This window comes from Enhydra lutris, unplaced genomic scaffold (assembly GCF_002288905.1).
Source record: "Enhydra lutris kenyoni isolate GAN:26980312 unplaced genomic scaffold, ASM228890v2 scaffoldscaffold23, whole genome shotgun sequence".
Lineage (NCBI taxonomy): Eukaryota > Metazoa > Chordata > Mammalia > Carnivora > Mustelidae > Enhydra > Enhydra lutris.
Genome location: NW_019154107.1, coordinates 29,664,560 through 29,685,582, shown reverse-complemented (window position 1 = coordinate 29,685,582; position 21,023 = coordinate 29,664,560). Strand labels below are relative to the sequence as shown.

General features: G+C 38.5%; 1 protein-coding gene across 1 annotated transcript in view; it reads left to right on the top strand.

Annotated features, from left to right (window-relative positions):
* Positions 1-21,023, top strand: part of LOC111150483 (diacylglycerol kinase kappa) — a 175,976-nt gene that overhangs the window by 45,396 nt on the left and 109,557 nt on the right. The window contains exons 2-4 of the mRNA XM_022507952.1: positions 8,100-8,210; positions 10,122-10,202; positions 12,178-12,282. Coding sequence (XP_022363660.1) covers positions 8,100-8,210; positions 10,122-10,202; positions 12,178-12,282 — 297 coding nt within the window. The remainder of the gene's footprint in view (positions 1-8,099; positions 8,211-10,121; positions 10,203-12,177; positions 12,283-21,023) is intronic.

The window sequence follows — 21,023 nt, the reverse complement described above, 5'->3', positions numbered from 1 at the left end:
TGAGACTTGTTAGTTGTACTAGTAGATGATGGGGTGTGGACCTATTTTTATTGATTTTGAGGGGAGTTCTCTGTGCCTCCTGGATTTTGATGCTTGTTCCCTTTGCCATATTAGGGAAATTCTCTGCTATAATTTGCTCCAATATACCTTCTTCCCCCCCTCTTTCTTCTTCTTCTGCAATCCCAATTACTCTAATATTGTTTCATCTTATGGTATCACTTATCTCTCAAATTCTCCCCTTATGGTCCAGTCATTGTTTATCTCTGTTTTTCTCAGCTTCTTTATTTTCTATCATTTGATCTTCTAAAGCACTAATTCTCTCTTCTGCCTCATTTATCCTAGCAGTAAGCCCCTCCATTTTTTATTGCACCTTATTAATAGCTTTTTTAATTTCTACTTGGTTAGATTTTAGCTCTTTTATTTATCCAGAAAGGGATTTTATTTCTCCAGAAAGGAATTCTCTAATATCTTCCATGCCTTTTTCGAGCCTAGCTAGCACCTTGATAATCATCCTTCTGAACTCTTGTTCTGACATATTACCAATGTCCGTATTGATTAAGTCTGTTGTCATTAGTACTGCCTCTTTTTCTTTTTTTGTGGTGTGTTTTTCCACCTTGTCATTTTATCCAGATAAGAATATATGATTGAGAGAGTAAAATACTAAAAGGATGGCAAAGACCCCAGAGAAATATATGCTACCCAAATCAAAAGAGACCTGAAACCAGGAGGGAGAAGAAAGGGGGAAAAAAGAATTACATATACGTGTGTGTGTGTGTGTGTGTGTGTGTGTATAACTGGTGAATAGAATGGAGCCACACACTTCACTTTGGGTGTATTCTGGTCTCTTGAAAGTAATTACCTCCCAAAATTTTAAGGAAGGAAAAAAATTTATTTATTTATTTATTTACATATTTATATGTATATTTTTATTTATAAATTTATCTATTTATATATTTATATATACTTATATATTTATATATAAATTTTTATATAATTTTTAAATTTGTGTGTATATATATATACACATACACACACACCATATATATGGGTAAACATGATAAAGGGATGGAATATGATTGTAAAGATGAATATTTAAAAATATTCTAAAAAAGGAACTGATACGTTGGTTGGAAAAAGAAAAAGAGAGGAGAGAATGTGATCAGGCTGGAGCTAGACTTAGGGTATATTTTGATCTATTAGAAGAAATTGTATCTTAAAATTTTAAAGAAAAAACCCTATATGTATACAAAAATAAGGTTAAATACAATGAAGGGAGAAAAATGACTATAACAATGAAAATTTAAAAAAATTTTTTAAAGGTATTGATAAAATAGTTTAAAAACGTTAAAAAGGAATGAGTAGAAGTTAAAAACTGGATTAAGAAAAAAATTTAGAAAAATTTAGGGACACCTGGGTGGCTCAGTGAGTTAGGGCCTTTGCCTTCAGCTCAGGTCATGATCCCAGGGTCCTGGGATCGGGCCCTGCATGAGGCTCTCTGCTCAGCAGGGAGCCTTCTTCCCCCTCTCTCTCTGCCTGCCTCTCTGCCTACTTGTGATCTCTGTCTGTTAAATAAATAAATAAAATCTTAAAGAAAACTTAACTTTGCAAGACTAAAGGATCATGGGGAAAAAGGCCATGAATTCTATGTGTTACTGTCCCCTATCTCTGGACTTCCACAGTTTTCATTGATCGGTGAACTTGGTCTTGACTGGATATTCTTACTGATCTTCTGGGGAAGGCGCCTGTTGCAGTGATTCTCAAATGTCCTTGCCCAAGGCAGAATTGCACAGCCCTTGCCAGGGGCCAGGCTAAGTAATCTGCCTGGGTTCACTCTCGGTGGCTTTTGTTCCCTGAACGCTTTCTGTAGAGCTTTGGAGGACGGGAATGAAAATGACGCCCTCCCAATCTCCAGCCTGGAGGAGCTGAGAGCTCAGGACCCCACTTCTCAGTGTGCCTTCAGAGAAAAGTAGTCATTCTCTACCGTCTCCTTGGTCTCTGGCCACACCCCGAGGTCACCCAGCCTGTGACTGAGTGTTTCTATCTCTGGCACATGGCCCCGTTTGGAGTCTCCAAACCCAGCAGATTCCTGCAGTGCACTCCCATGCCACTCCTCCCAGAGGAGGAAGGAGGGGGTCTCTCAGGATCTGCCACTTTTGGGGTCCACGCTTGAAGTGCAGTGGCCCAACTGTGACTTGGATCATGGTTTAAGGTAACCCTGAGCTGATAGCACACTCCTCAGCTCTGTCTCTGTAGCCAGCTTCCCCGCTCCAATACCTGGCAGCCCTGCCACACTCAGACACCCATGGTCTTTCTGTGACCCTGCGGCACCTGAGACCACACTGTCCCCATGATGGCTCCACCCCCTGCTTAGCCTCTGGAGTGATGTCCCTCAGTGGATCAGACTTCTAAAAGTTCTGGTTTTGTGTCCACTGCTCCATCACTTGCCAGGAGCCGGCTCCTCCTCCCATGGTCTCTCTTCCTGTCACTTCGATTCACTTCTCCACACGTCCTACCTTCCCAAAATTGGTCGCTTTTCTATTCCTAGAATTGCTGCTCTTCTTCTCTTCTATCTCCTCTTTCATTTGTAGGTGTTCAGAATGGTTTGATAACTATCTAGCTGAACTCCTGGGACCTAATGTTATTTTGGTCTCTTACTCCTAGGCCATCTTGCTTCCTCCCCACCCTGGACAGTCACTTAAAAAAAAAAAAAAAACAGGAGAACTCCCCTCTTGCTCACTATGGATTACCATTTATTTCTTAGAGGGAAGCTCATTAACAGTTTTAGTACTGAGTATTCAGAATTGTTCATAAAACAGCTTTTAATTCTTTGATATCTATGGTCTTGTCTTTCAGGACAAAGTTTGATTAGTGTGTTTACTCTGTGGTGTGCATACTAATTATTCAGTCACTCCACATTTTCTTGCCATGGGCAGAGTAGTGGAAAGAACATAGAGCCCACCAGTATTTTATAATTGTTGTTCCTCAAACAAAGCAACAGAAAACACCCAATCCTCAGATTTACCTTCTGGAAATTGGAGGTACCACTGCATGGTTGTGGTGGAGGGTAATGAGATGATGTTATCTGCAAACAGCCAGGAACTGGGAAACACTATGCAAATACTCTCATGGGACACAAGCGTTCTTCTTCCAAAGCTACCCTTTGCAAGGTGTGTGTGTGTGTTTCTTCCAATTTTTGTCTCACATGGTTGTTAGGTTTAGTAGCCTTGTGCAGGTAAAAGTTTGTTTGCATGCACATATTTTATTGACTTGAGGCAAGTCATTGATTGATTTTTAGCTTCTTCTTGTTCAAGCTGGGGCTGCTTTTTGAGTTTTAAATAAAAAGGGGTTTATCTAAAAACGGGGATTAGGTTAGTAGGTAAGTTTCTCCCAAAGGTGGACAGAGTTAAAAAGGAAAGGAACTATAGTAATTTTACCTTTTTCCAACCTAGATTTTTATATTTGTGGAAGTTCAGAGTTGATGATATAGAGTCTGTGTTTAGAACTTAAGAAACTCTTGTGTGACCTTCTAACCTTCTTACCTACTATACATGGACCACATCAACATTTATCTGCTCCCAACATGGTAATATACATCTCATACACAGGATCCTAACACACAAACTCTAAATTCATGCACTGCAATCTCCTCTGACACTAGAAATAACTACCACTTAATTCACTTTGTCCTCTAGGGAAAGTGACAATTGTTATAGTTCAGAAATTGCAGACTGGTTGCTGTAGGTGGGCTTTGTCCTGCATACATGTTTTGTTTGGCACTCACAAATTTTTAAAAAGTTAGTTAGTTCCTAGTATTTAAATATTACAAAACTTCACACAGATTTTAGTTTGTATTGCCAGCTTGTCTTAAAAAATGGAATGAGCTGGTAATATTTGTCAGCATTCAATCATAATCACCTAGAATTTAGTAGCAACTGATCTTTGTCTTTCCAATTCCCTTGCTAAGTCTTGATGATCCTTTTGCTACCAACCAGCCCTCTATGGATGTTGACTAGATAGCCCTACACTTAAAGCTGTGCATTCAAAGTAATCAGTTTAATATTATGGCACAGAGAAGAGATAATTGTGATTTGGCTGGTGTACCCAATGATAGGATATATGAGTAGATAACCACTGTCTTGGTGGAACCCCTCATTTGAATCAGAAGGTAAACACTTGGAGCAATAAGCATCAAGCCTCCAAGGCTTTTTCAAATAATTCTCTGAGCTCATATAACTTTGTTTCTCTCTACATGAATTATCAGTCCCTCCTTCTCTACTCCCACTATCCTTATCTTTGAGGCAGAGAATGTGCCTACAATTTCTTCAGCTACCCCCAAAGGGCCCTGCTAAAGGTGAAGTCCATATTAGAAGCTCAGAAAATATGAATGAAGCACTTTATCCAATGATACATGTATCACAAAGTCTCTTTTTCCTTTTTTTTGACTGACAAATACTAGGCTCATGAAATGAGAAATGAAGGTTTTGATGACTTGCTGTGTCCTCAGATTAATAGATTAATTAATTCATTGGTTTGTTCACTGTGTCCTTGGATGGATAATAAAATGTCATTAATTAGCAAGGCATGGGTAAGAGAAGAAAAGAGAACCATTTCTTTAGTACCAAGAAGGGGAATTAAAGAGTGGGCATTACTAAGATTTCATGGAAGGAAGCAGGTGGGGAGAAGAGGCTGAATTCTATTATTTCAATGTTTCACATCACCAGGGTCTGAGAATTTTCTGAAGGCCAGAAAGCCCAGAGTTCTGGGAATCTTCTAGAGGAACAAATCCACCTCCTCATTTCTCATTACTATTATAATAGCTCACTAAAAATGAGCTATTATAGGGGACACTGTATATGACAAATGTAAGAACAGTATGAGAAACACTTAATAATTGACTGTATAGAATAACTTGAGAAAGGGGCAGAAATAATGGCCGTGGCTTCAATGGTTGGAGCAGTTAAAATTTTGAACTTTAGTCTTTAGCAGAAAGGGATAATATGACTGCTTAGGTATCATTAAGACTTAGTGTGGAAGAATATACAGCATAGAGGTGAAGAAGTTGGGATAGAGAAAATTAAATAGCATCATTTAAGTATATACCATAGGCCACCAGACCAGAGAAAGACTGATGTAATTACAATTCTTAGAAGAGTTGTTTTCTCATTGATGACTCAGTTTTAACAATTTAAATATAATTTCTCACTCTCCCTGACAGCTTTCCCCTTCCCACAGATCTTAATGTTCACTTTGTCTTGACTCTTTCACACCATTCTTTTGTAAACATCTCAAGGTTATTATAATAACCTTGAAACTCCCATAAATTATCAAGAGGACTCAAGTAAACTTTCCTCATGAACTGACTTTACAGTTGACATACAGATGTTCTGTCTATTAGTGCTATCTTATGGGTTGGAGATAAGATAACAGTGAGTGTAATAGATGTGTGTATATTTGGGAGAACAAGAGTAGCAAAGGATTGCTTAGATCAGGGTCCCAAGCTCAAATGCCTACTGGAGTCAAATACCCCAAACTGAAAGAAGGAACTGCTACTCTGATCCAGCAAACTGTAGCCATGTGAGACTATAGGTTGACATTGTTGCCAGATTTTCTGTTGTTTTTTTTTTTTTTAGTGTTATGTTAGTCACCATACAGTACATCATTCGTTTTTGATGTAGTGTACCATGATTCATTGTTTGTGAATAACACCCAGTGCTCCATGCAATATGTGCCCTCCTTAATACCCATCACCAGGCTCATCCATCCCACTACCCCCATCTCCTCTAAACTCAAAGGAAACCATCAACAAAACAAAGAAGTAAACCACGGAATGGGAGAAGATATTTGCAAATGACACTACAGACAAAGGGCTGATATCCAAGATCTACAAAGAACTTCTCAAACTCAACACCCAAAAAACAAATAATCAAGTCAAAAAATGGGCAGAAGACATGAACAGACACTTCTCCAAAAAAGACATACATACAGATGGCTAACATACACATGAAAAAAATGTTCATCATCATTAGCCATCAGGGAAATTCAAATCAAAACCACACTGAGATAACACCTTACACCAGTTAGAATGGCCAAAATTGACAAGGCAAGAAACAACAGATGTTGGAGAGGCTGTGGAGAAAGGGAACCTCTTACACTGTTGGTGGGAATGCAAGTTGGTGCAGCCACTTTGGAAAATAGTGTGGATGTTCCTCAAAAATTTAAAAATAGAGCTACCCTAAGACCCAGCAATTACACTACTGGGTATTTGCCTCAAAAATACAGATGCAGTGAAAAGAAGGGCCAAATGTACCCCGATGTTCATAGCAGTAATGTCCACAATAGCCAAAATGTGGAAAGAGCAGAGATGCCCTTCAAAAAACAAATGGATAAAGAAGATGTGGTCCATATATACAATGGAATATTTTTTTAAAGATTTTATTCATTTATTTGACAGAGAGAGAGAGAGAGACCACACGTAGGCAAAGAGGCAGGCAGAGAGAGAGGGGGAAGCAGGCTCCCCACTGAGCAGAGAGCCCCACGTGGGGCTCGATCCCAGGACCCTGGGATCATGACCTGAGCCAAAGTCAGAGGCTTAACCCACTGAGCCACCCAGGTGCTCCTATACAATGAAATATTAATCAGCTATCAGAAAGGATATGAATACCCAGCTTTTGCATCAACATGGATGGGAGTGGAGGAGATTATGCTAAGTGAAATAAGTCAAGCAGAAAAAGCCAATTATCATTTGGTTTCACTAATTTGTGGAACATAAGGAATAGTAGGGAGGACATTAGGAGAAGGTAGGGGCAAATGAAGTGGGGGCATTAGAGTGGGAGATGCACTATGAGAGACTACGGACTCTGAGAAACAATCTGTTGGGTTGTTTGTTTTTTTAAGAAACAAAAGACTTGACTTTTTCTGTGAAATATTCTGTCCTTTAAATATTATCAGCTAATTAAAAACTGAAAAACACTAGGTAGGCCAAACAAAACACTTCCACCACCACTAAGCAGTGAATTCTAATTTAGATTATGATTGGAATTCATGGTAGTGCCCTAATTTGGTGAATTAACTAAGTCTGACTCTTTGTCCATTCAGTATGGGTTGGTTCCAGCTTTGTGGTTGTGAATATTTCTCCCAAATGGCACTCTCGTATGTTGGTTTGTATTCTATAAATGTAACTGAGAACTTCCTGAAGATAAAAATGGTAAACAGATTCTATGCTTGCTTAGAGTTAGTCTGTTCAAAAAGTGAAAAAGTGACCAGACTATGAGATACATAAAGAAAATAATCAGAAGGTAGTTCCTTTTTGGTGACTCTTTTTCTTTCTTACCAGATCATAAATCCCTTGAAGGTCTGGATTTGAAGGACTTTGGATTTGGTTCTGAAAATGTTAGGAAGCTATTGGCCTTCCTTCATGAGCAGGGAAAGGGATGTGATCCAACTTAATATTCTAAAAGGAACACTCTAACACTGATAGGAATGGTCTAGAGCTACAACCTGGAGCCTTCCAGAATATCTGCCACAGATTTTCCCCCTATTAATTATCTTCTCCTAAGAATGTTGTTCTTATATTTTTATGTTCATGTCCCTCCTCCCCATCCCTTACCACGAGTGGAGGTGTTCTCCATGTTTCTTGGGCCAAATATCCTAAGGAACTTAGAGCCTATATCATTCTGAATGTGTTTTCCAAGGGTAACCAATTCCTTTTCTGACTGAATTAACTTCCTTGTATTTTTATCTGGTTCTCGGGCCATTTCTCAGATATGTGACAGAGATAGAGCCATCCAGATACCTGATATTCTTTTTTTTTTAAGATTATTTATTTATTTATTTGTTAGAGAGAGAGAGAGGGAGAGAGAGAGCATGAACACAGGCAGACAGAGTGGTAGGCAGAGGAAGAAGCAGGCTCCCCGCCGAGCAAGGAGTCCGATGTGGGACTCGATCCCAGGACACTGGGATCATGACCTGAGTCGAAGGCAGCTGCTTAACCAACTGAGCCACCCAGGCGTCCTCAGATACCTGATATTCTTAACTGAGAGAGCAAGTGATATGGTCTTCCAAATTCACCTAATTACTCAACATTATGCTTTATCTTTCAGAAAATACTGAAGGAAGGACCTTTGCTGAAGAACTGTAATTCCTTCAAGAGATGGAAGGTTAGGTATTTTCTGGTTCGAGGACAAAGGCTCTGTTTTGCACACCATCCCGCGGTAAGAAAATATATAGTATATATAGAATATTTATTCCAGAGAATATCTATATAATCTTGTCATTTGGGTGAGTGGGTGGGAATGCCAGGAAATGTTTGTGAGGGGACATAAGCCAATAGGTAAAGACATGTTGGCAAACATCAAGGTAAAAATTAAGATCTTCTACTTTTCCTTTAACTTGTCCTTTTGGGCCAAATGGGGGGACACTTTTCTCTCCCTTCCCTTTCCTCTTTCCCTTACCTCTATAGATTTCCTCAATTAGCTTCTACATCAGAACCAACTACACAATTTGTGGTGCCCAATACAAAATGAAAATGCAGGGCCTCTTATTTAAAAAACAAGGAAAAACATCATTAAAGATATTAAAATATAATACAATGATTAGTCATGTCATCTTTTATTTGTTGTTTAATGTCATTCTAAGAAAAGATAAAATTTTAAATTATTAGCATTTTTGCCATTCATCTGTATATTATGCAATGCCAGTTTTAAAAGCAAATATAAAAGCATTTAGCTCATATGAAAAATGACTGAAATTATATAATTTGTATTTAGTAGCTCATACACACATACATATTTTGTTCTCACCAGTATACAAAGCCATCTCAACTGTTTTTATTTCACATCTTGATATTTATACATTTTACCAGCACTCTGGCTGAAAGAAAAAGGAACTATGGGCTGCCCTATCTTTCCCTTTCCTTCAATGTTATCATTTTCAGCATAAGTTATTGGCTAATATAGGGAAGTAACATAAGTAAGAAAGAACACAATAGGGTGCCTTGGTTGTTCATATTTCTTAGAACACCATTGCCTTTTTCTCTGTTTGAGGCAAGTTCTAGTTCCTACCAAAAGTGTGGACTCTCAGGGCTGTAAGCTCCCTTACTTACTCAGTCATAGACGTAACATGCTTACCTTGTAGTTGCTTTGAGTCTCATTGAACTCCCATACATCATGGGTCCACTGGAATTCTATGCTCATGGGCATCATGAATGCAAATGGAGTGATAAGACATGGGGTAGCATGCAGGTTGTGCTACCTGCTTATGTTCATGAGTGATTGTCCCCTTGGATTTCATTTCCAAAACATGTCCAAAGATGAAATTATTAAAAATTTCAAGATTGGGGGTGCCTGGGTGGCTCAGTGGGTTAAAGCCTCTGCCTTCAGCTCAGGTCATGATCCCAGGGTCCTGGGATCAAGCCCCGCATCGGGCTTTCTGCTCGGCAGGGAGCCTGCTTCCTCCTCTCTCTCTCTCTGCCTGCCTCTCTGCCTACTTGTAATCTCTGTCAGTCAAATAAATAAATAAAATCTTTAAAAAATTATAAAAAAAAATTTAAGATTGTAACAGCAGAGCATTAAATAAATCAAGTGCAGGGCCCTTCTGAACATGGGGCCTTATATGAATGCACAGGCTCTATGCCAGGGAAGCCAGCCCTAACTCTATTCATAGTACTGCTTTTCTTGCTGCTGGCTGGATGTTAGCAATTATAGCCAATGTATAAGGAGACATAGGCCTCAAACTGGTTAGGACTAACAACAAAGTCAAAGGCTGCCAGCTAATAAATAGGAGCTAATAACTCTTATCTGCTCCCTTTGGCCCTTAGCTAGACCATATACCATTATCTTCTCCAGCATAAACCCTTAGTTTTGAATATTTCTGAACCACCTAAGCCTTCTTGTAAATCCACATAACAGTTTTAGGAAGAGTAGTGTTTTGCTTTAGTTTGGTTTGGTTTTTGTATGTCACATGATATATCAACAAAAATCATGATGCTAAATAAATCCCAGCACTCAAGTCAAAGAAATGATAGGCTCATGACTGCCAAAAATGCCTGTGTGTGTGTGTGTATTTTTTAGTGTCTCTTGACATTATTAACCAGATTTTTTTTTCTTCTCCTTATCTCTTTCCAGTTTGCACGCTTTGAAACAATTGATCTGTCTCAGGTTGCCTTGGCAGAAAGCAGCTGTAGAAATCTTTGTCATAGTTTTTGTGTAAGTAATATTGGAAATGATTAAATTGGTAGGGGTGTGATCTAGCTGGGTAGAGGGGTTGCCATACCCATGTGTTTCCTCTTTGGAGTGCATGTTTCCCAAGTCTCCTTTGATCCCAAAGTGTGTGTGGAAATCCACTTAAAGTAGTATTGCAAATGAGTCCTAAAGATTATTTCATGTAAACAATTTCTACCAGCCCATTGACAGAGAGGAAAAAGTGATGTCTTATTCTCTATTACCAGCCTGGTATAAAGCTGAGCTGATTTCTGGGTGGTGGGGAGAATGAGTATTACAAAAAAATCAATCCTCCTGGTGAAGGTGATTTAGAAGAGTATCACTGTGAGGTTTTCAAGAGACTGCTAATATGCTGTAGAACATATCAAGATAATCAAGTTACGTGACACTCTCTCCATTGATGAGGTAGATAAGAACCTAATCCAAAGTGAGAGCTAACTTATGCTGAGATTACTGATGGGAGCACCTCAAAGAAAGCAGAGGATTTTCAAGGGATGCATTCAAGGTTTTGGCACTGATGAAATGTCATAAATCTTCACTTATTCAACTGGATCCAGACCAGAAAGCTCACTGAAAAATAGCAAATCCATTGGCTTGGGAATTCTCCTACACACCTCCTTCTAGAATTGTCTTCTCCCAGCCTCAATGGTAGGTTATGGAGACTGGGGTTCCTCTTCAGCAGGATGATAATTAGCAGACTAAAAACCTACAGGCCCAATACTCCACTTTTGTGGCTGGTCCACATTCCATTCTCTCTTGAAAGTAAAACAGTAGGATATAAGAGGGAGACTCTACTATCATTTCTCTCTCTCATATCCCAGTGACCTAGGGTAAAGTTCAGAGTTCTCTTGACCCAATTCCAGAAATCTCAACCTTTGGGTGATGAGCATATATGCTAATGTTTTTCATCTTTATTATACAAAGAAATTCCAAGGACTAGGAATTCCCTTAGCCTAATTAAAACAGAGGTATCATTGATCAGCCCCATACAATAATGGGTTTGGACCAAATATGTGACTGTTGTCATAATTCCCACTAGATTCTATTCCTATCTATCACAGACTCATGCTGTGCTACATGCAAAAGGCGATGGAAATTTCTTGTTGGTGTAGTGAGCTCTAGTTCTAAGATTTGGGGGGGCTGGTAGTAAAGGCAAGTAGGACCACTGAAGCAATCATTGATGCTGTAGCCATCTGTGTCCCTCCTGCCTTCTGGGAAAAGACCAAGTACTGGACATGGTCTACCTCGGCTAGACCCTAACATGGCTTTCTCATTATTCCTGCCGGGATCCATACACCAACCAGGATTAAGAGACCAATGGTAAAGTTGTCTTCAAGTTGTCCTTGACTATAATCAAGAAAGAAACTGAATTTTTAGACTTTTCACTATTTTCACTCTCCCCTCAAAGAGAAAGAGGCATACCCTGCTGAAGCATATACCCTTTTATCATTTTTAAGTAGACAAAGCAGCAGTAAGTGAGTAAGATTTTCAAGCAGCCTCACTGAAGTAATAGATGGTGCATGGCTTAATGTTTAAAAACGTGTATTCTGGAGCCAAAGAAGCTGTATTTTAATTCTGGCTCAGCTTTCTACCTGTTAAGTGGCCTGGGCAAGTCATTAAACTTTGCCTTGGGTTTCCTGACTATGAAATGAGAAAAATAATAATGGCCATTTCATGGGGTCATAATGTAAATTGAAATAAATAATATATATATATAAAGTGTAATAGAGCAGTGCCTGGCACATAATAAATACTATTAAATTGTTACTCATTACTATTATTAGTATTTTGGGTAGGTATCTGAGAATTTCTATCTTACATTTAAGTGGCTCTGGGAATTTCTGTCTTATATTTAAGAAGTGGCTTGGTAGACCTGCCTAGTCCTTGGAGAGTTCACAGGCTCTGTTTGGGGGAAAAGTTGTAGAATGTGAACCAGCTAATAATGTAACTTTTTGTTTAGGTGATCACACCACAACGAAAAGTTACCCTGGCTGCACCCAACCGGAAAGACATGGAAGAATGGATTAATGTCATAAAAACTGTCCAACAGGGAGAAATTCGTAAGGTAAGGGAAATAGTAGAGAATTCACATAGCTTTCAGAAGTAAACAGTTAATTTATTGCATTAGTTAAGCCACCTTTCAAATAATAAGATGGAACTAGAGACCATGTGGTCAGAAATTATAGATGGATATCATTAGGAAACCTACTTAGAACTATTTATAAAAAAGGAGTAATTCACTTAGACTTGACCTTGGTAAGTATGTGATTTAGATAATCCCATATACATCCAACTGATACATAGATGTCACTGTACGCCCAATGGATGAGGCACTCAAGACATATGTGAGCAGCTAACTTAGAAGTTCCTTTGTTAGCAAATCAGCAGTTTTGACTTGGGTCTTCTGAGTGACTATCGTAACAGCTCACGAAACTGACACTCACAAAGGAGAAAGAAACAAAGATGAAATAGCTACTCAGTAGCAATGAAATAACTGCTCAGTAGCAAAGACAAGATTTGGACTCAGGCTGTGTGACTCTAAAGCCTATGTCTTTAAACATTATGTCATTTTGCCTTTCTGTTCACTGTCCACCAAAAAAGAAATGTAGGAGGAAGAGCAAGGAACAGTCCCCTCCAAAGCTTAGCAGAGTTCTTCTCCTCAGTAATACCAAACCCCAAGCCACTGGTCCCTGAAACAAATTGTACACCATTCAAACTCTGGGCTATGTCTTCAATCCAATCTTCTGAAGACCTACTATAGTTAGAAGTTATGTAAGCTTCAAGAAGGAATTTTTTTTTCTTATATCAGTGTGTGGTACATAGTAGAGGCATAATAAATATTTGTTGAATGAATAAATGAATCTGAGGGTAATCATGGAACCAGGGTTTAGAAAAAGAATGATACGTGGTTCATATTAAAGCAAAGCTCTGCTGTGCAGGTCTTGGAGATAAAGAAGATGAATCCATCCTTAAGAAGAAGCTGATATATTTTTTTTAATATTTTAAATTTATTTTCAGCATAACAGTATTCATTGTTTTTGCACCACACCCAGTGCTCCATGCAATCCGTGCCCTCTCCAATACCCACCACCTGGCTCCCCCAACCTCCCACCCCCCGCCCCTTCAAAACCCTCAGATTGCTTTTCAGAGTCCATAGTCTCTCATGGTTCACCTCCCCTTCCAATTTCCCTCAACTCCCTTCTCCTCTCTAACTCCCCTTGTCCTCCATGCTATTTGTTATGCTCCACAAATAAGTGAAACCATATGATACTTGACTCTCTCTGCTTGACTTATTTCACTCAGCATAATCTCTTCCAGTCCCATCCATGTTGATACAAAAGTTGAGTATTCATCCTTTCTGATGGAGGCATAATACTCCATAGTGTATATGGACCACATCTTCTTATCCATTCGTCCGTTGAAGGGCATCCTGGTTCTTTCCACAGTTTGGCGACCGTGGCCATTGCTGCTATAAACATTGGGGTACAGATGGCCCTTCTTTTCACTACATCTGTATCTTTGGGGTAAATACCCAGTAGTGCAGTTGCAGGGTCATAGGGAAGCTCTATTTTTAATTTCTTGAGGAATCTCCACACTGTTCTCCAAAGTGGCTGCACCAACTTGCATTCTCACCAACAGTATAAGAGGGTTCCCCTTTCTCCATATCCCCTCCAACACATGTTGTTTCCTGTCTTGCTAATTTTGGCCATTCTAAGTGGTGTAAGTTGGTATCTCAATGTGGTTTTAATTTGAATCTCCCTGATGGCTAGTGATGATGAACATTTTTTCATGTGTCTGATAGCCATTTGTATGTCTTCATTGGAGAAGTGTCTGTTCATATCTTCTGCCCATTTTTTTTTATCAGATTGTTTTGTGTGTGTTGAGTTTGAGAAGTTCTTTATAGATCCTGGATATCAATCTTTTGTCTGTACTGTCATTTGGAAATATCTTCTCCCATTCTGTGGGTTGCCTCTTTGTTTTGTTGACTGTTTCCTTTGCTGTGCAGAAGCTTTTGATTTTGATGAAGCTGATATTTTAAATAACTAGCAAAGGGTAGAGAATTATTACAGGCGCTTGGGATGAAGAAGAGGTAATGATAGGTTTTATAAGCAGAAACAATGCCATGGGGGGGGAAAAACATGTGTTCTCATTTCTCTAGAACTTCTCAGGCTTTTGACCACTTATTTTCATACCTATATACACTGCTATTCATGGGCTATGAGTACATAACAAGTTGACTTAACTAGGGCCTAGGTATCTTTCCACATATCAGTAAGCTTCTCCCAGGCCTACATTGTCTATGCATAAATAAGAGATTTTTGCTTAGAACCTGATGATGGTCTTTACATGAAATGCTCTCATCATTTTACTCCATTGTCGTTTCCTTCTTCCTTTCCTAATAGAGAAAATCATCCCAATCCTCCCCTCCACTCCCATTAAGCCCACTATGGCACAACATTAGTGGTAGCCACAAAAACTTGTGATTTCCATGCTCCTCTTCCATTATCATCCCTATGGGCCAATCCCTTTCCTTCCCTTGGTTTATCTCTATCCAAACTGGAGCACTTCTCATGAAACACACACTTTCAATTTGGCATAAAAGCTTACATAGGATATTTTAAATTTCAATTATTAGTCTAGAAATGCAAAAGCTTCTAAAGAAAACCATCAGGCCATTACTGTGCCATTCCTGATTCAACTGAATTAAACATCTAAGTATTGACCACCTAGCATAAATTAGAAAGGAAAAAAAAATGGTCTGCCTGTTTACTCTCTTGGAAGAATCGTGTTTCAGGTTGCAATCACAACCTCTGTGAAGCTGTTCCAGGGATCTAAATCTATTAAGAAACACTTTTAGCTGACAGTGAAATGTTTCAGCATGACCATCTTAGCAATTCATCCTGCATGAGTCTTAAAGAGTCAAATATGCTTTCTCTCATATGTACTTTATCTCTAATGGTCTCTTCTATTCTCTCTCATGACCAATGCCTGATACAGGTGAAGGAAGCTTAGTTATAGACTTAGTGCTCTATTAAAGTCACTATAAAGTAATTGGATAACCTACTATAAAATAGGCAGTGCACATTAAGGAATAACACCTTACTAGGCCCCCAGTTCTGTTCCATAGAGAGTTGAAAAGAAGGTGTGGCTTTGGCTTCTGGCCCCAGTGAGCTTTTTAGGTAGTTGGGAAGACAAGATATAAACAAAAGAAACAGTTAAATGACAGCATTTGAGATAAATAATAGTTTTCAGACATGTTACAAGACAGTGCATGATTGATTGCCAGATGAATGAAATAGACAATAAAGTGGTATAGGAGTTCAGGAGAGAAAAGTATGGGTTAGAGTTCTCTGGGAAGAGTTAATAGAGGATAGATTTGAGAGTGACCTTGAAAGGTAAACAGGATTTTATCGGTGACAGGGAATTAGGGGTAGGGAAAAGTCCTAAACAGGGGGATTAGTTTAAGCAAAAGCTGAGTAACATAAAAAGAGAAACTTATAATAGAGTAAAAGGGGAACTCCATTTGACCAGAAGAGTTTGGGAAAGTTAGTTTAAGAAATGTCTAGAGAGGTTGCCTGAGCTCGATTGTACAGGATTATCAATGGCAGGATAAAGAGTGGTGAAGAAGAGCAATATATTCAGTTCAGTTTAAAGATGGATTGGAAGAGAAAGAGAGTTTATCAAAGGGATAGAGGAAGCTAGAAATTAATTCAGACAAGACAATGTTAAGCTCCAGAATGAAGATAGAAAGGGAGGACAAATAGTGGATACTGAGAAGGAGGTGGGGAAAATCTAAATATATGAAAAAAGTAAAGGAGAGAGAAGAGTCTTAAGCAGATAAAAGGTTTGAGCCTCAGAGACTTAAAGAAAGAATAGGAAGAAGAAAATGGGAAATAAAGAGCTACTTAGAAAACTAGATTAAAAGGTTAGCTCTTTCTGATGAATTGTCATGCATCCATTGACTATGGGAATAGGAATAGACCTTAAAAGTTATCTAGACTTCAGATTCTTTTTTTTTTATTTTTTTTTAAAGATTTTATTTATTTATTTATTTGACAGACAGAGATCACAAGCAGGCAGAGAGGCAGGCAGAGAGAGAGAGGAGGAAGCAGGCTCCCCGCTGAGCAGAGAGCCTGATGCGGGGCTCGATCCCAGGACCCTGAGATCATGACCTGAGCCGAAGGCAGCAGCTTAACCCACTGAGACACCCAGGCGCCCTAGACTCCAGATTCTTGATTCTAAAACATCTTTAGATCAAGTCATGGAGCCTTTATTTAAATGCTTCCAAAGATGGGGAACTAAGTTTCCTACAAAAGAGTCCTTTCTGAAGCACCTGGGTGGCTCAGTCAGTTAAGTGTCCAACTCTTGACTTCAGCTCAGGTCTTGATCTCCAGGTCATGAGTTAAAGCCCCATGTTGGGTATAGAGATGACTTAAGTAAATAAGAGAAAAATATTTTAAAGAGTCCATTCAGTGTTCTTAAAGGTGTAAATTTTAGAAAGTTTTTGTAGTCTTTGGCCTAGTAGAATAACTTTCTTAACATTCAGTGTGTGTTACAAGAATGCCTCTTGAAGTAGAAAGCTACTTGTTATTGGTAACATTAAAAGCAAATTATTTAAGCAACAGCTTCTGAGAATGTTATATATAAAATTAATTTTTCATAATAACATCGGCAAGATGGTTGAGGTCCCAATGCTCATTCACTTTTACAAAAACATCAAAAACAACAAATAAACAGTTACATGCCAGCTAGAATAGCTCTGAGAGAGCTCCAGAATATAATGAAGAAGTTTCAGAAACTCTATGAAGCACAGAAACAGAATGGCCATGTAGAAGAACATAGTAAGCAGTTTATTTGCATTGTCCCATCCTCCAATAGGCAGAGCTTGGGGCCAAAAATCATCCCCTCAGCCTGACCTCCCTCCATAAGGGAAAAGGAGAGCTGGAGGATTCCAACAGTCTTCATCAATGCTGTGGACACATGCAGCTTTCACCATGGAGATGCTCTACAGACTTCATTGATGCTAAATCAAATAAATCACAGCTGTCTGGCCCCCATGTTGCTGTGGACACCCCCCCCATAGCTGCTATAGCAACCTCCCTGAAAAATCTGCCACCATTGTGCCCCCACTGGGAAAGTGCCACCGTATGTACCCCACCAAATCTGCCACCCACCACTACATTCTGCCCCCAAACCAGAGTCACAACCTCCCTTCCTGCAGCCATGCACACATCCTGGACCCCAGATCCATGGCTCCTCAGCACACACTCATGCCTCACACACCAAGGCACTGTGATAAAAGTATCTTTGCCCCAGTCCCAGATACTACAGTTTTTCTGGTTGACCCTGAACTCCAATCCCAGTGCCATGGTGACTGTGTAGGTCCCCACACCCAAGACATTAACACCATTGTCATTGAAAATGTGTTTGTGCCCCTGATCCTAGTACCACTACAGCCACATGTGTGCCTACCCACTGGGCCTAGCAATAAGAGGGATCCTCTTGGCAATGACTTCCCTTGTGGAGGAAAAGGAGAACAGGAGTACCAAGCAGCCCTCACCACCAAGGAGCCCAACAGCCCTTACCACCCATATGGAAGCCCACAGCCTTGGCCAATGAAGTCTCCTGCAGTCTTTGCCAACCCTGGCCTCAGCTGATGGAGCTCCACAGAAACTTTGCTGCTGTGCCGTCCCTGAAGCAGGAATTGCTGCTGTACACCATAGAGCCAGAGCTGATGTATCCAACCCAAATTATACACTCACACCCAACTATAAGTAAAAGTCTTTATCCCAAAATGAGTCTGTGGAGTCTGGAAGAGGTGACTGCTCCATCACATGTGAAAACATCAACACAAGTGTACCAAAAACAATTTAAAAAGTCAAGAAAACAGAACATCAAATAATTAACAATAATTTTCCAGTAATTGACATCAAAGAAATAGAGATCTATGGACTTCCTGAAAGAGAGCTCAAAACAAGTGGTTTAAGGAAGTTCAGTGAGCTACAAGAGAGCACAGATGAACCATTCAGAAAAACCAGGAAAACAATACATGAACAAAATTAGAAGTTCAACAGAAAGATAGAAATCATTTTAAAAAGAGCCAAACAAATTTCTGGTGCTGAAGAATACAATAAATGGAATGAAAAATGCAACAGGTAACTTCAATTGTAGATTTGATCAAGCAGAAGAAAGATTCTACAAATAGCTCATTTTAAATCAGTCAGAGAAGAAAAAAGAATGAAAAAGCATGGAGAAAAGCAAACAAATATATGCATTATGGGAGTCCAAGAAGAAGAGAAAGGGGCAGAAAGCTATTTAAAGAAATAATGTTTGAAAACTCCCCAAATCTTGGGAGGAAGATGGAAATCCAGATTGATGAAGCTCAAAAATCTTCAAACAAGATCAGCCCAAATACAACTACACCAAGACATAATTGAACTGTTAAAAGTCAAGAACAATGACAAAAAAATTCAAAAGCAAGAGAAATTCAAAACAAAAATTCAAGCAAGAGAAAAGTAACCCATCAAATATAAGGGAACCCTAAGAGGACTATAAGCAGTTTTCTCAACAGATATCTTGGCCACAAAGAAAGTAAGATGATGTAATCAAAGTACTGAAAGGAAAAAAAAAACCTGTGGGAATGCTATGCCTGGTAAAATTATCCTTTAAAACAAAGGAGAGGGGTGCCTAGGTGGAGGAGTCATTAAGCATCTGACTCTTGGTTTCGGCTCAGGTCATGATCTCAGGGTCCTGGGATTGAGCCCTTTGTTAGGCCCCATGCTTCACATGGAGTCTGCTTGGGATTTTCTCTACCTTTCCCTCTGTCCCTTCCCCCATGCTCACTACCCACTGTCTCACTCTCTCAAATAAATAAATAAATCTTTTAAAAAATAAAATAAAATGAAGAAAAGATAAAATCTTTCCCAAGCAAACAAAAACTGAAGGAATTTGTCACCACTAGACCTGCCTTACAAGAAATGTTTGGAAGAGTTCTTCAAATTTAAGTAAAAACACACTAAACATTACGAAAGCATAAATCTCACAAGTAAATGTAAATATATAGATGTATAAGGATTAATATAACACTGATAATTTATGCATTAATTTATGTAGTGGATAAAATACTTATAACCCTAAATGCTTTGTTAATGGATACACAATATGAAAATAAGGAAACTCTGCCTACAAGAACACAAAATGTATGTGTGGCGGGGGAGTAACAGTGTAATGTTTTTATATGTTATTGAAGTTAAATTGTTAACAACTCAAAATAAAGGTTATAAGGCTAAATATTTTATACAAGCCTTGTGCCACCCCCCCAAAAAACAGCTATAATAGATATACAAAATATTAAAGAAAACCAAAACAAATCACTATGAAAAATAATCATTAATAATAAAGAAAGACAACAAGAGAATAAGACAGGGTAAAAACCACTGAAAGACATACAGAAAGCAAATACTAAAATAGTAATAGTGAATCTTCACTCATCAATAATTACTTTAAATATAAATGGATTAACTTCAGCAATCAAAAAACATGGAGTGTAATACTCTAGCTCCATCCATGCTGTTGCAAATAGCAAGATTTCATTCTTTTTTATGGCTGAGATATAGATAGATATAGATATAGATATAGATATATACCATTTCTTCTTTATCCATTCATCAGTCCATGGACATGAGCTGTTTCCATATCTTGGCTATTGTAGGTAATGCATTGGGGTGCATGTACCTCTTTGAATTAGTATTTTTGTATTCTTTGGGTAAATACCTAGTAGGGCAATTGCTATATCATAGGGTAGTTCTACTTTAACTTTTTGAGGAATCTCTATGCTCTTTTGCAGAGTGACTGCACAAGTTTGTATTTCTACCAACAGTGCAGGGGAATTCCCCATAAGTCAATCAGAGAGACAAACAGCATATGATTTCACTCATGTGTAATTTAAGAAACAAAATAAATGAGCACTGGGGAAAAAAAGAGAGAGAGAGGCAAATTAAGAAACAGACTCTTAACTATAGAGAACAAACTGACGGTTACCAGTGGAGAAGTGACTGAGGGGATGGGTTAAATAGTAGGTATTAAGGAGTACACCTGTGATGAGCCCCGAGTGTTGTATGGAAGTGCTGAATCACTATATTGTACACCTGAAATTAATATTACACTGTATGTTAACTAACTGGAATTTAAATAAAAACCTTTAAAAAAGACATGTACTGGCTGAATGTGTAAGAAATAAGATCCAGAAATATGCTGTCTACAGGAGACTCGCTTTAGATGGGCGTTAAGGAGGTACATGATGTGATGAGCACTGAGTGTTATATACAACTAATGAATCATTGACCACTACATCAAAAACTAATGATGTACTCTATGTTGGATAATTGAATTTAAATAAATACTATATACTGTACAGTATTGTAGTTCCCTACAATTATTGTATTGATGTCAATTTCTGCTTCCAGATCTGTCATTATTTGCTTTATATATTTAGGTACTCTGATGTTGGGTACATATATTTTTATAATTGTTATATTTTCCTCTTGAATTGATGCTTTTATCATTATATAATGCCCTTCTTTGTCTCTAAAAACAGTTTTAGTCTTAAAAATCTATTTTGTCTGATATAAGTATAGCTATCCCTGCTTTCTTTTGATTACTAATTTCATGAAATATCTGTTTTCATCTTTTCACTTTTGGCTAATGATTTTTTTATTTAAAAAAAATACCCATACAGTATGGGTAAATGCCTAGAAGCATACAAACTACTAAAACTAAGGAAAAAAGGGAGAGGATTCAAATAAA